The 18,544-nt window shown below is 39.2% G+C and overlaps 1 protein-coding gene across 1 annotated transcript; it reads right to left on the reverse strand.

Annotated features, from left to right (window-relative positions):
• LOC130966244 (uncharacterized) lies at positions 1-735 on the reverse strand. Its single transcript, XM_057891029.1, has one exon. It carries the CDS (start codon positions 733-735, stop codon positions 1-3), a length of 735 nt encoding a protein of 244 aa, XP_057747012.1.
• Positions 736-18,544: the final 17,809 nt, after the last annotated feature.

The following is an 18,544-nucleotide window of genomic DNA, read 5'->3' on the forward strand; positions in this document are numbered from 1 at the left end:
CTAATTACGACTTCCACCCTTTTTATTTTTTATTGGACGCAAGGGAGGAAACTTCTCGATATGGCAAATTTCCCTGTATACATCTACACAGGAAACCCTCAACGGGGTGTAGTTGTGATACCTTTTGGGTTTCTCGGGTCCAACTTCTTCTTTCCTCTTAGGCTCCCTCTCATTTTCCTTTGACTGGTGAGGGTTCCCAAGTCGCCAGTTTGGTTCTCGTAATCTGGCATTTTCTTTCATGTTGATGTACTTTTCAGCTTGCTCCTGTACATCGTTCAAGAAAGTTGGATGTCTTTTTGATATAGAGTGAGAGAAAGGTCCTTCTCGGAGACCATTGACGAGTCCCATTATTACCGCCTCAGTGGGCAGGTCTTGAATCTCCAAGCATACTTTGTTAAATCTTTCCATGTGTTTCCTTAGGGGTTCTTCGACCTCCTGTTTCACACCGAGTAGACTGGGTGCGTGCTTGACCTTATCTTTCTGGATGGAAAATCTGGTAAGGAATTTGTGCAAGATATCATCGAAATTGGATACCGACCTCGGGAGTAAGCTGTCGAACCACTTCATGGCGGCTTTGGTCAATGTTGTCGAAAAGGCTTTGCAGGAAGTAGCATCTGAGGCGTTTGCTAAGTACATTCGGCTCTTAAAGTTGCTCAAATGATGTTTCAGGTCGGTTGTTCCATCATATAGGTTCATGTCAGGGCTTTTAAATTTTCTGGGGACTTTAGCCCGCATGATATCTTCCGTAAATGGGTCCTCTCTCCCTAGAGGATTGTCTTCCCGAGTCGTACAAGAATCGTTTTTTCGGAGATCAGATTCTAGCTTTGAGAGCTTGTCCTCCAACTCTCTTCACCTTTTCATCTCTTTCCTGAAGCTTCTCTCCGCTTCACATTACCGCTCTAACTTTTGTTCCATCTGCTGTAGTCGGTATTGATGTCCTTGTAGCCATCCCACGAGGTCGTTTCCTTGAGTTTGTCTTTCCCCTTCAGGGAGGCGAACTTCAGATGGGATTCTCCTTTGGATGTTGGAGGGACCCTCCCTATGCGGCTCCTCCATCCTTGGCTGGGGTATTACTAAGGCTTGGTCATTGTTGACCACGTCTTGATGCTTTTGATCTGACTCAAAAGTAGTATGTCCGTCTTCACGTAGGCCGTCCTCCATTGAGCGTCGATCTCCAGGTCCCCGGCAACGGCGATAATGTTTCGGGGATTTACCTAAAACTGGATGATTGGGCTCGAATAGAAGGCCCGAACGATGAAGGATAGTGGTCTCCGACTTGTTCACTTCTCTGAGAGCCGCCGCTCGAGTTGTACATATGTGTTTGAATAGGTGGCGGTGGTACCTACAAGACACTCCAATGCTTAAGTTAGCAAAGGATTGAGCAGGTTTTAAGTATTGGAACTTAAGTTTACCTGAGTGTGTCAATATATTTATTGAGAATGACCCAATAACCACCGTTGAAGTAGCTCCACCTTTGATGGTGGATAACCGCCCCTTTATCTTAGGATTGTTGAGATCTCTCTTCTAGAAGTGAGTGAGAGATTTGGGGAGGCGGTTACTCGTTCGGATAAGTGTTGATTGCTTGCTTACGTCGAACCCGACCTCTTGGAGGAGGTCAGACAAGCGGTTGAAGCCAATCTTCTAGATTACTCCTTTTAACTTGATTGGGCCTGGCCTGTGTTTTGGGCCAGGGTATGAACAATGGTTATTTGCAATAAATTTTTTAAAATTTAATATAAAATTACCAAAATTTAAAAATGAAAAAAATCTCTAAATTTGATCTCTAAACTATTTTTTTGGAATATATATTTAATATTTATTTTTTGTTACATATTAAAATTTTTTAGAAGTTTATTGTCCTCAGCATATTTTCAATTCTTTTGTCAGTAATTTGAACTTTTGGATACCATTTTGGCATGCAATTTACTCTTTGAAACGCTAATAAAAATAATCTTTATTTTTTATAACAAAAAGATGTATTCAAAATATTAGAAAACATGACAAAAAAATATTTTTATAAGTAGTAAGTGATTTTTATATTTGGCTAATCATGAATTTGATCCAAAATTTTATACGAATATTTGGATAAATATTTAGAAAGTACATATAAAAAATAAAATAAAAAATTAATTTCTAGAATTTTTTTAAAGTATTTTTAGTCATTGATAAAAAATAGCAAAAAAATTTTACTTAGCGTCATCAATTTTTGAAGATAAATTTTTTTTCATTTTTCTAATCATATTTGCAAAAAACTGTATCAAAATCATATTTTTAAAGCACTTTTTAAAAAATATATATTTAACATTAGATATTTTTTTCGTGTATCAACATATGAGGATATTTTTGTCATTATCAAAAGTGAGAATTATTTTTATCAGCGTTTCGAAAAGATCAAGTGCAATTTTAGTAATTTTTCTTAAAAAAATAATCTTTGAATTATTTTATGTTTATAAATTCTTTACATTTTCACCTTTTAGTGATTATTTTAAAATGTGTATATAAAAATATTGAGTTTCGTGTTTGATAGGATGGAAACACTAATTTTATTTGTGGGTATTGTTCTAGTCAAGATTAGCCAGCCGACATCATGATAAAGATAGGATATCATCTTACTAATAAACGGATATATCATTAATGCCAATAAAGTTGGATCAAACAAAACTGTCAAATTATGGCATTGAAAACAGATATAAAAAATAGTCAATGCATAGAAAGTCACTACCCTAGAAAAAGAGAATAAAGGAAAATAGAGCTCAGTAGGTAAACTCTAGCTCAAACTCTAATCTCAGAAAATACTATTAAGTATCGGAGTGTTTTGCATATAGCTGTAAGACTCAGAAATTTTAAGTAGTCAATTATATAATTGAAATTGGGTTAAGAGGGTTTGGCACCGCCCAGTCTGGGTTAAAAATTTAAATTTAATAATTTGAGAATTTACAGATAAAATTTGAGTTCAAAAAATTAATTGGAGCACAAAAATATAATTATCTATGAAAAATACATACCGGCATCGTAATCAGCTGTACACGCTTCGGTTGTTCGGTACTATGTATAAGAGAAGTAAAAATGTGAAATTGACCAGAAAAATATTTAGAATACAAACCAGAACATATACCTTTAAAATTTTGGCCCCAGTAGGCAAAAGAACAAGAAAGCCCCTCATTTAAGGTGTCAAGAAACGTGACTCCATCCCAAATTCCACACACTTTGGCAAAAATGAAAAAGAGAGCTCGAGAGTGAAAAGAGAAAAAAGAGAAAACTCTAAAATACTATTCACCTTCATTTTCAAATCTACTTTTCTCACAAACTAGAGCTTTAATCGACGATCCATTTGTGGCCATGTGTACCTCTCACCTCCCTCTATGTTTCTATGTAATTTTTGCAATGAGTAATTATGAGAACTCTACTCTATTTTATTTTTTTCCAATGTTTTCACATTTTTTGGGTAGTGAAGTAATGAGTTTGCAATTTTGATACTTTAGGAGAAGCTCAAGCTCAAATTCTAGCGGGGTTTTAACCCATGTTCATGTAGAATAAGGTAAGGAAACTATTTCTCCTATTTTCCCTAATTTATGTGAAATCCTATCATGAACATTGTATGAATTGAATGAAATTAGATCGAATAGCATTGATTGAGACTTGGATTGGCCAGAGAAAAAGATTCAAGAGGTTGGGACTGTCGTCAACTACGATACGGATTTTGGTTTTGGATAATCATTTTATAATGTTATGTGAAACCCTAGAGTAGTTGACATGAGGTTATTGTTGAGTTGTTTGATGATGATTAGTTTAATAGAAAATGCCTTATTTGGATTATTGATTTTGAACGATATTGGCGGGATGGCCTTGAATTATGTAACGAGCCCATATGATGAATGAAATATTGATGTGTGCATTATCTAATTTATTGAGATTGGGATTTTGGATGAATTTAGCCTAAACTGGATATAAAATAAAATTTTAAAATGGCAAATTTTGTGATTTTAGGTGAAGAAAAGTTATGTAATGATTGAGATGATGAGTTGTTGGGTGTTAGAAAGGATGAAAATAAAGTGGAATGGATGAATATAGTTTAGGCTTGAACATGGATGAGGTTTGATGGGTATTAGTTGCAAAAGAAAAAGGGTTTGAGAAATGTTATTTTAGATGTTGCAAAAAATTTTGTATTTTTGGTAAATTTTACTCAAATTTGAAAGGCCATAACTTGGCATTCATAACTTGAAAATTAATAAAACATGTTTTGAAATAAAATTGGGGATGTCTATTTTATTTTCTTAGAAGAACAGAAGCAAAACAATTTTTGTACTAAAAGTTATGGATTTTGAAGTTCGAACGTCGATGTTGAAATTCTGCAGGATATCAAAATTCATGCTGGTGTGTGTGCGCACAGGGTGCTGCCCGCGCACTAATCAGAGGCAAAGTCCTGGTCTATGCGTGTATACCTGTTCATACCCTGGGTCGAGATGTCCGACTCGGGGAGATCGACGACAAGCCAATCGACCTCTTCAGGTCTGGACTACCCGACCTCTTCTCCTAGAGCTCGGCCAAATCACCAGGAGAGCCCAAAAAGGTCCAAACAGAGGAACACGACCCAAATCCAAAGGCATCCAAAGCCTATAGAGATAAGGGCGGTTCCCCTGAAAATAAGATGACTTCACTCAAAGATAAGATAAGATAACTATCTTATCTCCAGGAAAGGTCTCTCTACACCATTATAAATACACTGGAGCACCCAAGTATAACTCATACTCTGATTCTACTAAAAACCTGCTTAATACCCTTGCTAACTTAAGCATCGGATTGCAAGTACCACCACCCTCCGGTGATGAAGGATCAGCACCACCACCAAGTCCAACAAGTCGGACTCAACAGCGCCGACCAATACAGAAGATCTCATCCGAGATCGACCTACAGTTTCAGGTAACCCTCGAAACATTGGCGCCATTGCCGGGGAACCTGGAAGTCATCCCATCATCATGGCGGACAACCTTTACAACGACCATAACTCTGATCTAGAGGACAGAACGCCGCACAAGAACACGGACGCCACATCAAAAGATACTCGTCAACCAAACAAAGATAAGAGTACACCAAATGCAGAAATCTTAGACGCACTTCAGGCTCAACAAGAACGTCTCAAACAACTCGAAAAAGAGGTCAAGTATCAACGAGAGGCCGAGAAAGACCTCAGAAGGGAAACTAGGCGACGTAAAGAGTTGGAAGACAAACTATTACAGCTTAAAGCAGATCTAAAAAAGACTACTCGATCCAATCACGAGGATAATCCCCACAAGGATCAAGACCCATTCACCAAAGAGATTATGAAGGCCAAAGTCCCAAAGGACTTCAAAGCTCCCGACATGACCCTGTACGATGGCACATTAGATCCAAGCCATCATCTCAGTAATTTCAGAAGTAGAACGTATCTCACCGATGCCTCGGATGTAATTCGGTGCAAAGCCTTCCCAACTACCTTAACCAAGACGACAATTAAGTGGTTCGACAGCCTGCCCCCAAGGTCCATCTCAAGCTTTGACGTCTTAGCGGGAAAGTTCCTTGCTAGATTCTCCATCCAGAAGGACAAAACCAAGCACACCCCAAGTTTGTTAGGGATCCAACAAGGAGATCGGGAAAGTCCTCGCAACTACATGGAAAGATTCAACAAAGCATGTCTGGACATACAAAGTCTGCCTACTGAAGCAGCTATTATGGGCCTCATCAATGGCCTACGAGAGGGACCTTTCAGTCAATCCATATCAAAGAAGCACCCTACATCTTTAAATGAAGTGCAAGAACGAGCAGAAAAATACATCAACATGGAGGAAAACTCTCGACTAGGAGAGACCTCAAAATCCAGAACCTTTTACTCCTTCCGAGATAAGGATAAAGATTCCAAGAAAAAAGAAGATCAGCTTGGAGAGAAGATTAAGAAATACCACAACTGTACCCCTCTCTAGGTGTCTCTCGTGGAAGTCTACCGAGAAGTATGCCACACAAAAAAGATCCCACCACCTCGTCCACTTAAAAGCAAAAAGGGAGGAGAAAATTGAACGGAATATTGTGAATACCATCAAATCTATGGACATCCCACCAACGAGTGCTTCGACTTGAAGAATGTCATAGAAAAATTGGTAAGAGAAGGAAGACTAGACTGGTACTTAGCCAGCAAGACAGATGAGCCCAAAAAGAGAAGAAGAGATGAAGAGGTCGGACGAGCAGAATGACCACCTCGTACTCTGGAGAGACATGTTCACATGATACATGGAGGATTTGCGGGAGGGGAAATCTCCAATTCATCTTGCAAAAGACACCTCAAAGAGGTATATCACGCAGAGGGAGGAGAAGGAGCACCCGACCTCCCTACCATTACTTTCATTAAAGAGGACGCAGCTGGCGTCATCTCGGGACACGATGATCCCATGGTCATCACTATCATATTGGCCAACGCAAACCTCCACCGCACGTTGGTGGAGCAAGGAAGTTCGACTGACATCTTGTTTAAAATCGCATTTGACAAACTCGGCCTGGAAGAAAAAGAGCTCAGAGCATATCTGAATAGCTTATTCGGATTAGGAGACACTCCGATCCAACCACTTGGACACATCTCACTACACACAACCTTTGGAAAGGGAGACAGGTCAAGAACACTCAACATAGACTACATTGTGGTCGACATGAGCTCAGCCTACAATGCCTTGATAGGTCGGACAACGCTAAATCGGGGTAGTAGTCTCGACTCCATATCTATGCATGAAGTTCTCAACTACAGAAGGGATTGCTACGTGATGAGCGGATATTTTATACGCTTTTTGGTGGTAATTTCATGTAGATTTTAGTATGTTTTAATTGGTTTTTAGTTAAATATTATTAGTTTTTAGGCAAAAATCATATTTCTGGCCTTTACTATGAGTTTGTGTATTTTTCTGTGATTTCAGGTATTTTCTGGCTGAAATTGAGGGAGCTGAGCAAAAATCTGACTTAGGCTGAAAAAGGACTGCCGATGCTGTTGGATCCTGACCTTCCTGCACTCGAAATGGATTTTCTGGAGCTATAGGAGTCCAATTGGCGCGCTCTCAACGGCGTTCGAAAGTAGACATCCAGGGCTTTCCAGCAATATATAATAGTCCATACTTTGCGCGAGGATAGACGACGTAACTTGGCGTTGAACGCCAAGTATATGCTGCTGTCTGGAGTTAAACGCCAGAAACACGTCATGATCCGGAGTTGAACGCCCAAAACACGTCATAACTTGGAGTTCAACTCCAAGAAAAGCCTCAACTCGTGGATAGCTTTAGTCTCAGCCCCAGCACACACCAAGTGGGCCCCAGAAGTGGATTTCTGCACCAATTATCTTAGTTTACTCATATTCTGTAAACCTAGGTTACTAGTTTACTATTTAAACAACTTTTAGAGAATTATTTTGTATCTTATGACATTTTTAGATCTGAAATTTATACACTTTGACGGCATGAGTCTCTAAACTCCATTGTTGGGGGTGAGGAGCTCTGCAGCGTCTCGATGAATTAATACAATTACTTTTTTTTTCCATTCAAACATGCTTGTTCTTATCTAAGATGCTCATTCGCGCTTAATTATGGAGAAGGTGATGATCCGTGACACTCATCACCTTCCTCAATCCATGAACGTGTGCCTGACAACCACCTCCGTTCTACATCAGATTGAATGAGTATCTCTTAGATTCCTTAATCAGAATCTTCGTGGTATAAGCCGGATTGATGGCGGCATTCATGAGAATCCGGAAAGTCTAAGCCTTGTCTATGGTATTCCGAGTAGGATTCTGGGATTGAATGACTGTGACGAGCTTCAAACTCCTGAAGGCTGGGCGTTAGTGACAGACGCAAAAGAATCAATGGATTCTATTCCAACCTGATTGAGAACCGACAGATGATTAGCCATGCTGTGACAGAGCATTTGGACCATTTTCACTGAGAGGATGGGAAGTAGCCATTGACAACGGTGACACCCTACATAGAGCTTGCCATGGAAGGAACCTTGCGTGTGGGAAAAGGATTTCAAGGAAAAGTTGAAATTCAGAGGACAAAGCATCTCCAAAACTCCAACACATTCTCCATTATTAAAGTAACAACTATTTATTTTATGCCCTTTTTACTTTATACGAGGCTAAAGAACTCTATTGGTATCCTGACTAAGATTAATAAAATAAATATAGCTTGCTTCAAACCAATAATCTCCGTGGGATCGACCCTTACTCACGTAAGGTATTACTTGGACGACCCAGTGCACTTGCTGGTTAGTTGTGCGAAGCTGTGTTAAATAGTCCATTAATATTGGCCACACAATTTTGTGCACCAAGTTTTTGGCGCCGTTGCCGGGGATTATTCGAGTTTGAACAACTAAAGGTTTATTTTATTTCTTAGATTAGGAATAATTTATTTTTATTGTTATAGAGTCATCAAATCCTGGTAGGATAGTTTCTTTTCAAAAATATTATTTTTCTTTATTAATTGTTAATTTTTCGTGAGTCTAGTGTCTTGTTCTAAGTTTGGTGTCAATTGCAGTTTTTATCTTTTCTTTTCTTTAAATTTTCGAACTTGTGTTCTTTGTTCTTCATTGATCTCCAAGTTGTTCTTGTTTATTTTCTTGTTTGATCTTGAGTTTTTCTTGTGTTGTGTCTTTTCTTGTTTTTCTGGTGCTTTTTCAAAACATTAGCTTTCAAAAATTTTATACTTTTATCTATAAATATAATACATTTTTAAAATCAACTCTGAAGTTACTGCCCAATTGGCTGGAGCTTTAGTAGTTGTTCTTGATAATTGGGTATCCTCTTTGGAATCTTTTTCAAAAATAACTTTTCTTTGATTGAATTTTGTGCCAAACTCTAAGTTTGGTGTTTCCTTGTTAATTTTTCTTTAATTTTCAAAAATTTGTCTTGGTTTTCTAAAAATTTTAAGTTTGGTGTTCCTTCTTTTGTTCTTGGTGTTCTTGTGAATCTTCAAGGTGTTCTTGAGTCTTTCTTGCGTTTTGATCTTAAAATTTTTAAGTTTGGTGTTCCTTGGTGTTTTCCCTCCAAAATTTTCGAAAATAAGGAACATTGGATCTAAAAATTTTAAATCTTGTGTCTTTTGCATATTTTTCTCTTTCATCATAAAATTCAAAATTCAAAAAAAAATATACTTTCTAACTAATTTTGAACTACATTTTTCGAAAATTTTATATAAAAATTCAATTTTCAATTTCAAAATATTTCCAATTTCTTTTATTTATTTCGTTTTTATTTTATTTTATAAAAATTAATTTTTATAAAATAAATAATATCAACATACATATCATCTCTTTTATTCCATCATGGAATTAAGTGGGAATGAACAGTCCAGGAGGACTCTGGGGTCATATGCTAACCCCACTACTGCTTCATATGGGAGTAGTATCTGTATACCCTCTATTGGAGTTAGTAGCTTTGAGTTGAATCCTCAGCTCATTATCATGGTGCAGCAAAACTGCCAGTATTCTGGTCTTCCACATGAAGAACCTACAGAGTTTCTGGCACAATTTTTACAAATTGCTGACACAGTACATGATAAAGAAGTAGATCAGGATGTCTACAGATTATTACTGTTTCCATTTGCTGTAAAAGATCAAGCTAAGAGGTGGTTAAATAACCAGCCTAAGAACAGCATAAAAACATGGAAACAACTGTCAGAAAAATTCCTGAATCACTATTTCCCTCCAAAACGGATGACACAGCTAAGGCTAAGCATCCAAGGCTTCAAACAAGGAGATAATGAATCCCTTTATGATGCCTGGGAAAGATACAGAGAGATGCTAAGAAAATGCCCCTCTGAAATGTTTTCAGAATGGGTGCAATTAGACATCTTCTACTATGGGCTTACAGAAAAAGCTCAAATTTCTCTAGACCACTCAGCTGGTGGATCTATACATGTGAGAAAAACAATTGAAGAAGCTCAAGAGCTTATTGATACAGTTGCCAGAAATCAGCATCTGTACCTAAGCAGTGAATCTTCCATGAAAGAAGAAGCTAAAACAGTAACTGCTGAACTCAGTCCGGTGGATCAGGCTAATAAATTCAATCAGCAATTATACCTTCTAACTCAGCAGCTAGCCGAATTCAAGGAATTATTACATGAAACAAGAATGGCTAACAGGAATATGGAAGTACAGTTAAAGCAGACAGAAAAACAACTATCAAAATAAATAACAGAAGAATGCCAAGCAGTTCAACTAAGAAGTGGGAAAACATTAAATACCTCACTTCAAAGCAGCAGGAAGCCAAGAAATGAACAAATGGCTACTCAAAATCCCTCTGAGGATAATCAGAGCCCAGAGAGGAATAATACTGGCGCTGAACGCCCAGCCCATGCTCATTCCTGGCGTTCAACGCCAGAAACAAGCATGAATCCGGCGTTGAACGTCCAAAGGGAGCATAGTTCTGGCATTCAGACGCCAGTAACAAATGGGGAGATAGCGTCTAACGCCACTCCAACTTCCACCCCGGGCATTCAAATGCCAGTGGGGGATCAGTCACATACAAGCGCTGATGACAATCCTTCTAAAAAGGCTTCCCAACCCACTTCTGTAGGTAATAAACCTGCAACAACTAAGGTTGAGGAATACAAAGCCAAAATGCCTTATCCTCAAAAACTCCGCCAAGCGGAACAGGATAAGCAATTTGCCCGCTTTGCAGACTATCTCAGGACTCTTGAAATAAAGATTCCGTTTGCAGAAGCACTTGAGCAAATACCCTCTTATGCTAAGTTCATGAAAGAGATCTTAAGTCATAAGAAGGATTGGAGGGAAACTGAAAAAGTTTACCTCACTGAAGAATGCAATGCAGTTATTCTGAAAAGTTTACCTGAGAAGCTTAAAGATCCTGGGAGCTTTATGATACCATGCACATCAGAGGGTACTTGTACCAAGCAAGCTTTATGTGATCTTGGGGCAAGTATCAACCTAATACCTGCATCTACTATCAGAAAGCTTGGTTTAACTGAAGAAATCAAACCAACCAGGATATGTCTTCAACTTGCTGATGGCTCCATTAAATACCCATCAGGCGTGATTGAAGACATGATTGTCAAGGTTGGGCCATTCGCCTTTCCTACTGACTTTGTGGTGCTGGAAATGGAGGAGCACAAGAGTGCAACTCTCATTCTAGGAAGACCTTTCCTAGCAACTGGCCGAACCCTCATTGATGTCCAAAAAGGGGAAGTAACCTTGAGAGTCAATGAGGAGGAGTTCAAGTTGAATGTTGTCAAAGCCATGCAACATCCAGACACCCCAAATGACTGCATGAGTGTTGATATTATTGACTCTCTGGTAAGAGAAGTCAATATGGCTGAGAGTCTCGAATAAGAGCTAGAGGACATATTTAAAGATGTTCAGCCTGACCTGGAGGAATCAGAGAGAATAGTAGAACCTCTGAAAATCCCTCAGGAAGAGGAGAAACCTCCTAAACCCGAGCTCAAATCATTACCACCATCCCTGAAATATGCATTTCTGGGAGAAGGTGATACCTTTCCTGTAATTATAAGCTCTACCTTAGAGCCACAGGAAGAGGAAGCACTAATTCAAGTGCTAAGGACACACAAGACAGCTCTTGGGTGGTCCATCAGTGATCTTAAGGGCATTAGCCCAGCCAGATGCATGCACAAGATCCTATTGGAGGGTGACGCCAAGCCTGTGGTCCAACCACAAAGGCGGCTGAACCTAGCCATGAAGGAAGTGGTGCAAAAGGAGGTCACTAAATTACTAGAGGCTGGGATTATTTATCCTATTTCTGACAGCCCCTGGGTAAGCCTTGTCCAAGTCGTCCCTAAAAAGGGAGGCATGACAGTGGTTCACAATGAAAAAAATGAACTGGTTCCTACAAGAACAGTTACAGGGTGACGTATGTGTATTGATTATCGAAGGCTCAATACAGCCACCAGAAAGGATCATTTTCCTTTACCATTCATAGACCAAATGCTAGAAAGACTAGCAGGTCATGAATACTACTGCTTCCTGGATGGATATTCAGGTTATAATCAAATTGCAGTAGATCCCCAAGATCAGGAGAAAACGGCATTCACCTGCCCATCTGGAGTATTTGCATACAGAAGGATGCCATTTGGCCTGTGCAATGCACCTGCAACCTTTCAGAGGTGCATGCTCTCAATTTTCTCTGATATGGTGGAAAAATTCCTGGAAGTCTTCATGGATGACTTTTCAGTATTTGGAGACTCATTCAGCTCCTGCCTTAACCATTTAGCACTTGTTCTAAAGAGATGCCAAGAGATTAACCTGGTTTTAAACTGGGAGAAGTGTCACTTTATGGTGACTGAAGGAATTGTCCTTGGGCACAAAATCTCGAACAAGGGGATAGAGGTGGATCAAGCTAAGGTAGAGGTAATTGAAAAATTACCACCACCTACCAATGTTAAGGCAATCAGAAGCTTTCTGGGGCATGCAAGATTCTATAGGAGGTTTATAAAGGATTTTTCAAAAATCGCCAAACCTCTGAGCAACCTGCTAGCTGCTGACACGCCATTTATCTTTGATAAAGAGTGTCTGCAGGCATTTGAGACTCTGAAAGCTAAATTGGTTACAGCACCAATCATCTCTGCACCAGACTGGACATTACCATTTGAATTGATGTGTGATGCCAGTGACCATGCCATTGGTGCAGTGTTGGGACAAAGGCATGACAAGCTTCTGCACGTCATTTACTATGCCAGCCGTGTTTTAAATGACGCACAGAAGAATTACACAACCACAGAAAAAGAGCTACTTGCAGTAGTTTACGCCATTGACAAATTCAGATCCTATTTAGTAGGATCAAAAGTGATTGTGTATACTGATCATGCTGCTCTTAAATATCTACTCACAAAGCAGGATTCATAGCCCAGACTTATAAGATGGGTGTTGCTTCTGCAAGAGTTTGATATAGAAATAAGAGATAGAAAAAGGACAGAGAATCAAGTAGCAGATCACCTGTCCCGAATAGAACCAGTAGAAGGGGCGTCCCTCCCTCTCACTGAGATCTCTGAAACCTTTCCGGATGAGCAACTCTTTGCCATCCAGGAAGTGCCGTGGTTTGCAGACATTGTAAACTACAAGGCAGTGAGATTCATACCCAAAGAGTACAGTAGACAGCAATCAAAAAAGCTGATCACAGATGCAAAGTATTATCTTTGGGATGAGCCGTATCTCTTTAAGAGATGTGCAGACGGAGTAATCCGTAGATGTGTACCTAAAGAAGAAGCGCAGAAGATCCTTTGGCATTGCCATGGATCATAGTATGGAGGACATTTTGGAAGCGAGCGAACAGCAACAAGAGTCCTCCAAAGTGGCTTCTACTGGCCTACTCTCTATAAAGATTCCCGAGTGTTTGTGCTTAATTGTGACAGTTGCCAATGATCTGGCAATCTACCTCATAGTTATGCCATGCCTCAACAAGGGATCTTGGAGATTGAGTTGTTTGATGTATGGGGCATTGACTTCATGGGACCTTTCCCACCATCATACTCAAACACTTATATTCTGGTGGCAGTGGATTATGTATCCAAATGGGTGGAGGCTATTGCAACACCCACTAATGACACTAAAACAGTGTTAAAATTCCTCCAGAAACACATCTTCAGCAGATTTGGTACCCTTAGAGTATTAATCAGTGATGGGGGCACTCATTTCTGCAATAAACAGCTTTACTCTGCCTTGGTTCGTTATGGAGTTAGCCACAAGGTAGCTACTCCATATCACCCACAGACTAATGGGCAAGCTGAAGTCTAAAATATAGAACTCAAAAGAATCCTGGAACGGACTGTAATTAACCGTAGAAGGGATTGGGCAAGGAGCTTGGATGATGCTCTGTGGGCATACAGAACAGCATTCAAGACCCCTATAGGGACCTCTCCATACAAGCTTGTGTATGGAAAGGCATGTCACTTGCCGGTGGAACTGGAACACAAGGCCTATTGGGCAACCAGATTCCTGAACCTTGATGCCAAGTTAGCTGGAGAAAAACGTTTACTACAGCTAAATGAGCTAGAGGAATTTAGACTCAATGCTTTCGAGAATGCAAAAATTTACAAGGAGAAAGCAAAAAGATGGCATGATAAGAAATTGTCATCCAGAGTCTTTGAGCCGGGGCAGAAAGTTCTGCTATTTAATTCTAGGCTCAAATTATTCCCCGGGAAATTAAAATCCCGGTGGAGAGGTCCATATGTAATTACAAGTGTATCACCATATGGATACGTAGAGCTTCAGGATAATGACTCTAACAAAAAGTTCATTGTTAATGGACAGAGAATTAAACATTATCTTGAAAGTAACTTCGAGCAAGAATGCTCGAAACTGAGACTTAGTTAGAACTCAGTGGTAGTCCAGCTAAAGACAATAAAGAAGCGCTTGCTGGGAGGCAACCCAGCCATTTACAAAGTTTATTTACTAATTAAATAAATTTCCTTTTTTTACAGGTATGTGTCCAAGTATCTTCAAAGGGTAAAAATAGCAATTGATTGAATTCACAGAGTTACATGGAAATTTGGAAGCTCACTGGCGCGAAAAAGCCAGTAAGAAACATTTTGGGCGTTGAACGCCCAAAAGAAGCACCCACTGGGCGTTCAACGCCAGTAAGGGTAGCCATTTGGGCGTTAAACGCCAGAAAGGAGCATCTTCTGGGCGTTGAACGCCAGAACGAAGCACCTTCTGGGCGTTTAACGCCAGATTGTCAGCATCCTGGGCGTTCAGAAAAACACCCGGTGACAAAGGACTTCCTGGCGTTCAACGCCAGAAAGAAGCATCAGCTGGCCGTTGAACGCCCAGGAGAAGCAGCATTTGGGCGTTAAACGCCCAAAACATGCATCGTTTGGGCGTTTAACGCCAGGATGGTGGGGAGGAGGTAAAATTCATTTTTTTTACAATTTTTCTAAACTTTTATGTTTCAATCCATGATTTCTTGCATAAACATGTTTCAAAATGTCATCCGTCAAAATCAAATTAGTTTTCTAAGAACCCTAATTTCTAAAATCCCTTTTTTTTTTTTCAAAAATATCAAATATATCTTAATCCATAAAGACAAATTGTTTTCCAATCCAATCCAACTCTTTTAAGTTTGTTTTCAAAACTCAATTATCTTTTTAAAATATTTTTCAAAATTAAAAATTCAGATTTATCTTTTTAAATATTATTCATATCTTTCTCTTTTTAAACTATATCTTTTTCTTATCATATCTATCTTTTATAAATCATATCTTCTATCTTATCTTTTTCTTATTTTCGAAATTTCCCACCCCCTCCCTATATATTGAATTCGGTGCCCCTCTCATCATCACCATGCCACACTTGCTCTCCTCCTATCCCTCTCCTTTCTTCTCTTTTGCTTGAGGACAAGCAAAGCTCTAAGTTTGGTGTGGTTATCCGTGATCACAAAAACATACTCATTAAGATCATGGCTCCTAAAGAAAAACAACCCACCCCAAGAGGCAAGAAAGAGAATACTCCAAAGCCACTTTGGAATCAAGGGAAGTTCTTAACTAAAGAACATTCAGACCATTACTACAAAATAATGAGTCACAGATCAGTGATCCCAGAAGTCAAATTTGATCTGAAAGAAGATGAATATCCGGAGATCCAAGAGCAAATTCGAAACAGGAACTGGGAAATTCTAGCCATCCTGAAACGAAAGTGGGAAGGAACATGGTTCAGGAGTTCTATGCTAATCTATGGCAGACAGACAGGCAAAGAATAATTGGAGCTGCTCTCTATGACCATCGGACCTTAGTCAGAGGAAAGATTGTTCATACCCATCCTGACAAGATCTGGGAGATATTTAAGCTTCCTCAACTGAAAGATGACCCAGACTCCTTTAATAGGAGAATGATGAGGGTAAATAAAGGTCTAGACAAGATTCTAGAGGATATATGCATCCCTGAAGTCAGGTGGACCACCAGCACGACTGGCACCCCAATTCAACTCAAAAGAGAAGATCTAAAACCAGTAGCCAGAGGCTGGCTGGATTTCATTGGGCGTTCTATATTGCCCACCAGCAACCGTTCTGAAGTTACCATTAAAAGAGCAGTAATGATTCATTGCATCATGTTGGGAAAAGAAGTAGAGGTCCATCAACTGATCTCATGTGAATTATACAAAATAGCAAACAGGAATTCCAAGGACGCCAGATTGGCCTATCCAAGCTTAATTTCTATGCTCTACAAAGATGTCGGAGTGAAGATGGGAATAACAGAGTATATCTCAGTTGAGAGGCCAATCACTAGAATATCAATGGACAGACAACAGCTGCAGGATGATCCAATCAAGAAGAGAGCACAGGAAGTCCTCCCAGAACTTCCTCAATTTGAATATTGGGAACATCTTGAGGCTTCTATTTCCAAATTGCAAGAAGCTATGGACCAAATAAAGGAAGAACAGAACAATCAAAGTAGCATGCTTTGCAAACTGCTTAAGGAACAGGAAGAACAATGGCGTGATCTAAGGGAGCTGAAGCGCCAAAAATTAATCCTTGAAAAGCACCCCACAGATTAGAGGAACATCTACTTCTCAAAACAACATGTTGTTAGGTTCCAATTTTTAACTTTATCTCTGTGATAGTGTCTTTATAGAAATTTACCTTAGGAGATATATATAGTAGTAGTAGTAGTAGCAGTAGTAGTAATTAGTATATCTATTCTGGTTTTATTCCCAATTAAGTTATAATTTATTTTTCTCATCATCATCAAGCATGAATAAAATAGTAGATAATTAGAATAAAGAAGTAATTTTTCTTTTTCGAGTTCTTAATAATAAAAATTATATTTAACTATGTGTGGTGGCAATACTTTTTGTTCTCTGAATGAATGCTTGAACAGTGCATAACTTGTATTTTGAATTTGATGAATATTGGCTCCTGAAAGAATGAGGATCACGAAAAATACTATTGATGATCTGAAAAATCATGAATTGGATTCTTGAAGCAAGAAAAAACATTCAAAAAAAAAGGGGGATCCAAGGCTTTGAGCATCAATGGATAGGAGGGCCCAAGGAAATAAAATCCAGGCCTAAGCGGCTAAATCAAGCTGTCCCTAACCATGTGCTTGTGGCATGAAGGTCCAAGTGAAAAGCTTGAGACTGAGTGGTTAAAGTCATGATCCAAAGCAAAAGAGTGTGCTTAAGAGCTCTGGACACCTCTAACTGGGGACTTTAGCAAAGCTGAGTCACAATCTGAAAAGGTTCACCCAGTCATGTGTCTGTGGCATTTATGTATCCGGTGGTAATACTGGAAAACAAAGTGCTTAGGGCCACGGCCAAGACTCATAAAATAACTGTGTTCAAGAATCAGCACACTACACTAGGAGAATCAATAGTACTATCTGAATTCTGAGTTCCTAAGGATGCCAATCATTCTGAATTTCAAAGGATAAAGGGAGATGCCAAAACTGTTCAGAAACAAAAAGCTACAAGCCCCGCTCATCTAATAAGAATCTGAGCTCCATTTAAAACTCTTAGATATTATTACTTCTTAATTTCTTGCATCCTATTTTATTTATCTAGTTGCTTGAGGACAAGCAACAGTTTAAGTTTGGTGTTGTGATGAGCGGATATTTTATACGCTTTTTGGGGGTAATTTCATGTAGATTTTAGTATGTTTTAATTGGTTTTTAGTTAAATATTATTAGTTTTTAGGCAAAAATCATATTTCTGGACTTTACTATGAGTTTGTGTATTTTTTTGTGATTTCAGGTATTTTCTGGCTGAAATTGAGGGAGCTGAGCAAAAATCTGACTTAGGCTGAAAAAGGACTGCTGATACTGTTGGATCCTGACCTCCCTGCACTCGAAATAGATTTTCTGGAGCTACAGGAGTCCAATTGGCGCGCTCTCAATGGCGTTGGAAAGTAGACGTCCAGGGCTTTCCAGCAATATATAATAGTGCATACTTTGTGCGAGGATAGACGACGTAACTTGGCGTTGAACGCCAAGTACATGCTGCTGTCTGGAGTTAAACGCCAGAAACACGTCATGATCCGGAGTTGAACGCCCAAAACACGTCATAACTTGGAGTTCAACTCCAAGAAAAGCCTCAACTCGTGGATAGCTTTAGTCTCAGTCCCAGCACACACCAAGTGGGCCCTAGAAGTGGATTTCTGCACCAATTATCTTAGTTTACTCATATTCTGTAAACCTAGGTTACTAGTTTACTATTTAAACAACTTTTAGAGAATTATTTTGTATCTTATGACATTTTTAGATCTGAACTTTATACACTTTGACGGCATGAGTCTCTAAACTCCATTGTTGGGGGTGAGGAGCTCTGATGCGTCTCGATGAATTAATACAATTACTTTTGTTTTCCATTCAAACACGCTTGTTCTTATCTAAGATGCTCATTCGCGCTTAATTATGGAGAAGGTGATGATCCGTGACACTCATCACCTTCCTCAATTCATGAACGTGTGCCTGACAACCACCTCCGTTCTACATCAGATTGAATGAGTATCTCTTAGATTCCTTAATCAGAATCTTCGTGGTATAAGCCGGATTGATGGCGGCATTCATGAGAATCCGGAAAG

The sequence above is a fragment of the Arachis stenosperma genome, chromosome 3 (assembly GCF_014773155.1).
Source record: "Arachis stenosperma cultivar V10309 chromosome 3, arast.V10309.gnm1.PFL2, whole genome shotgun sequence".
In the NCBI taxonomy this organism is placed as follows: Eukaryota; Viridiplantae; Streptophyta; class Magnoliopsida; order Fabales; family Fabaceae; genus Arachis; species Arachis stenosperma.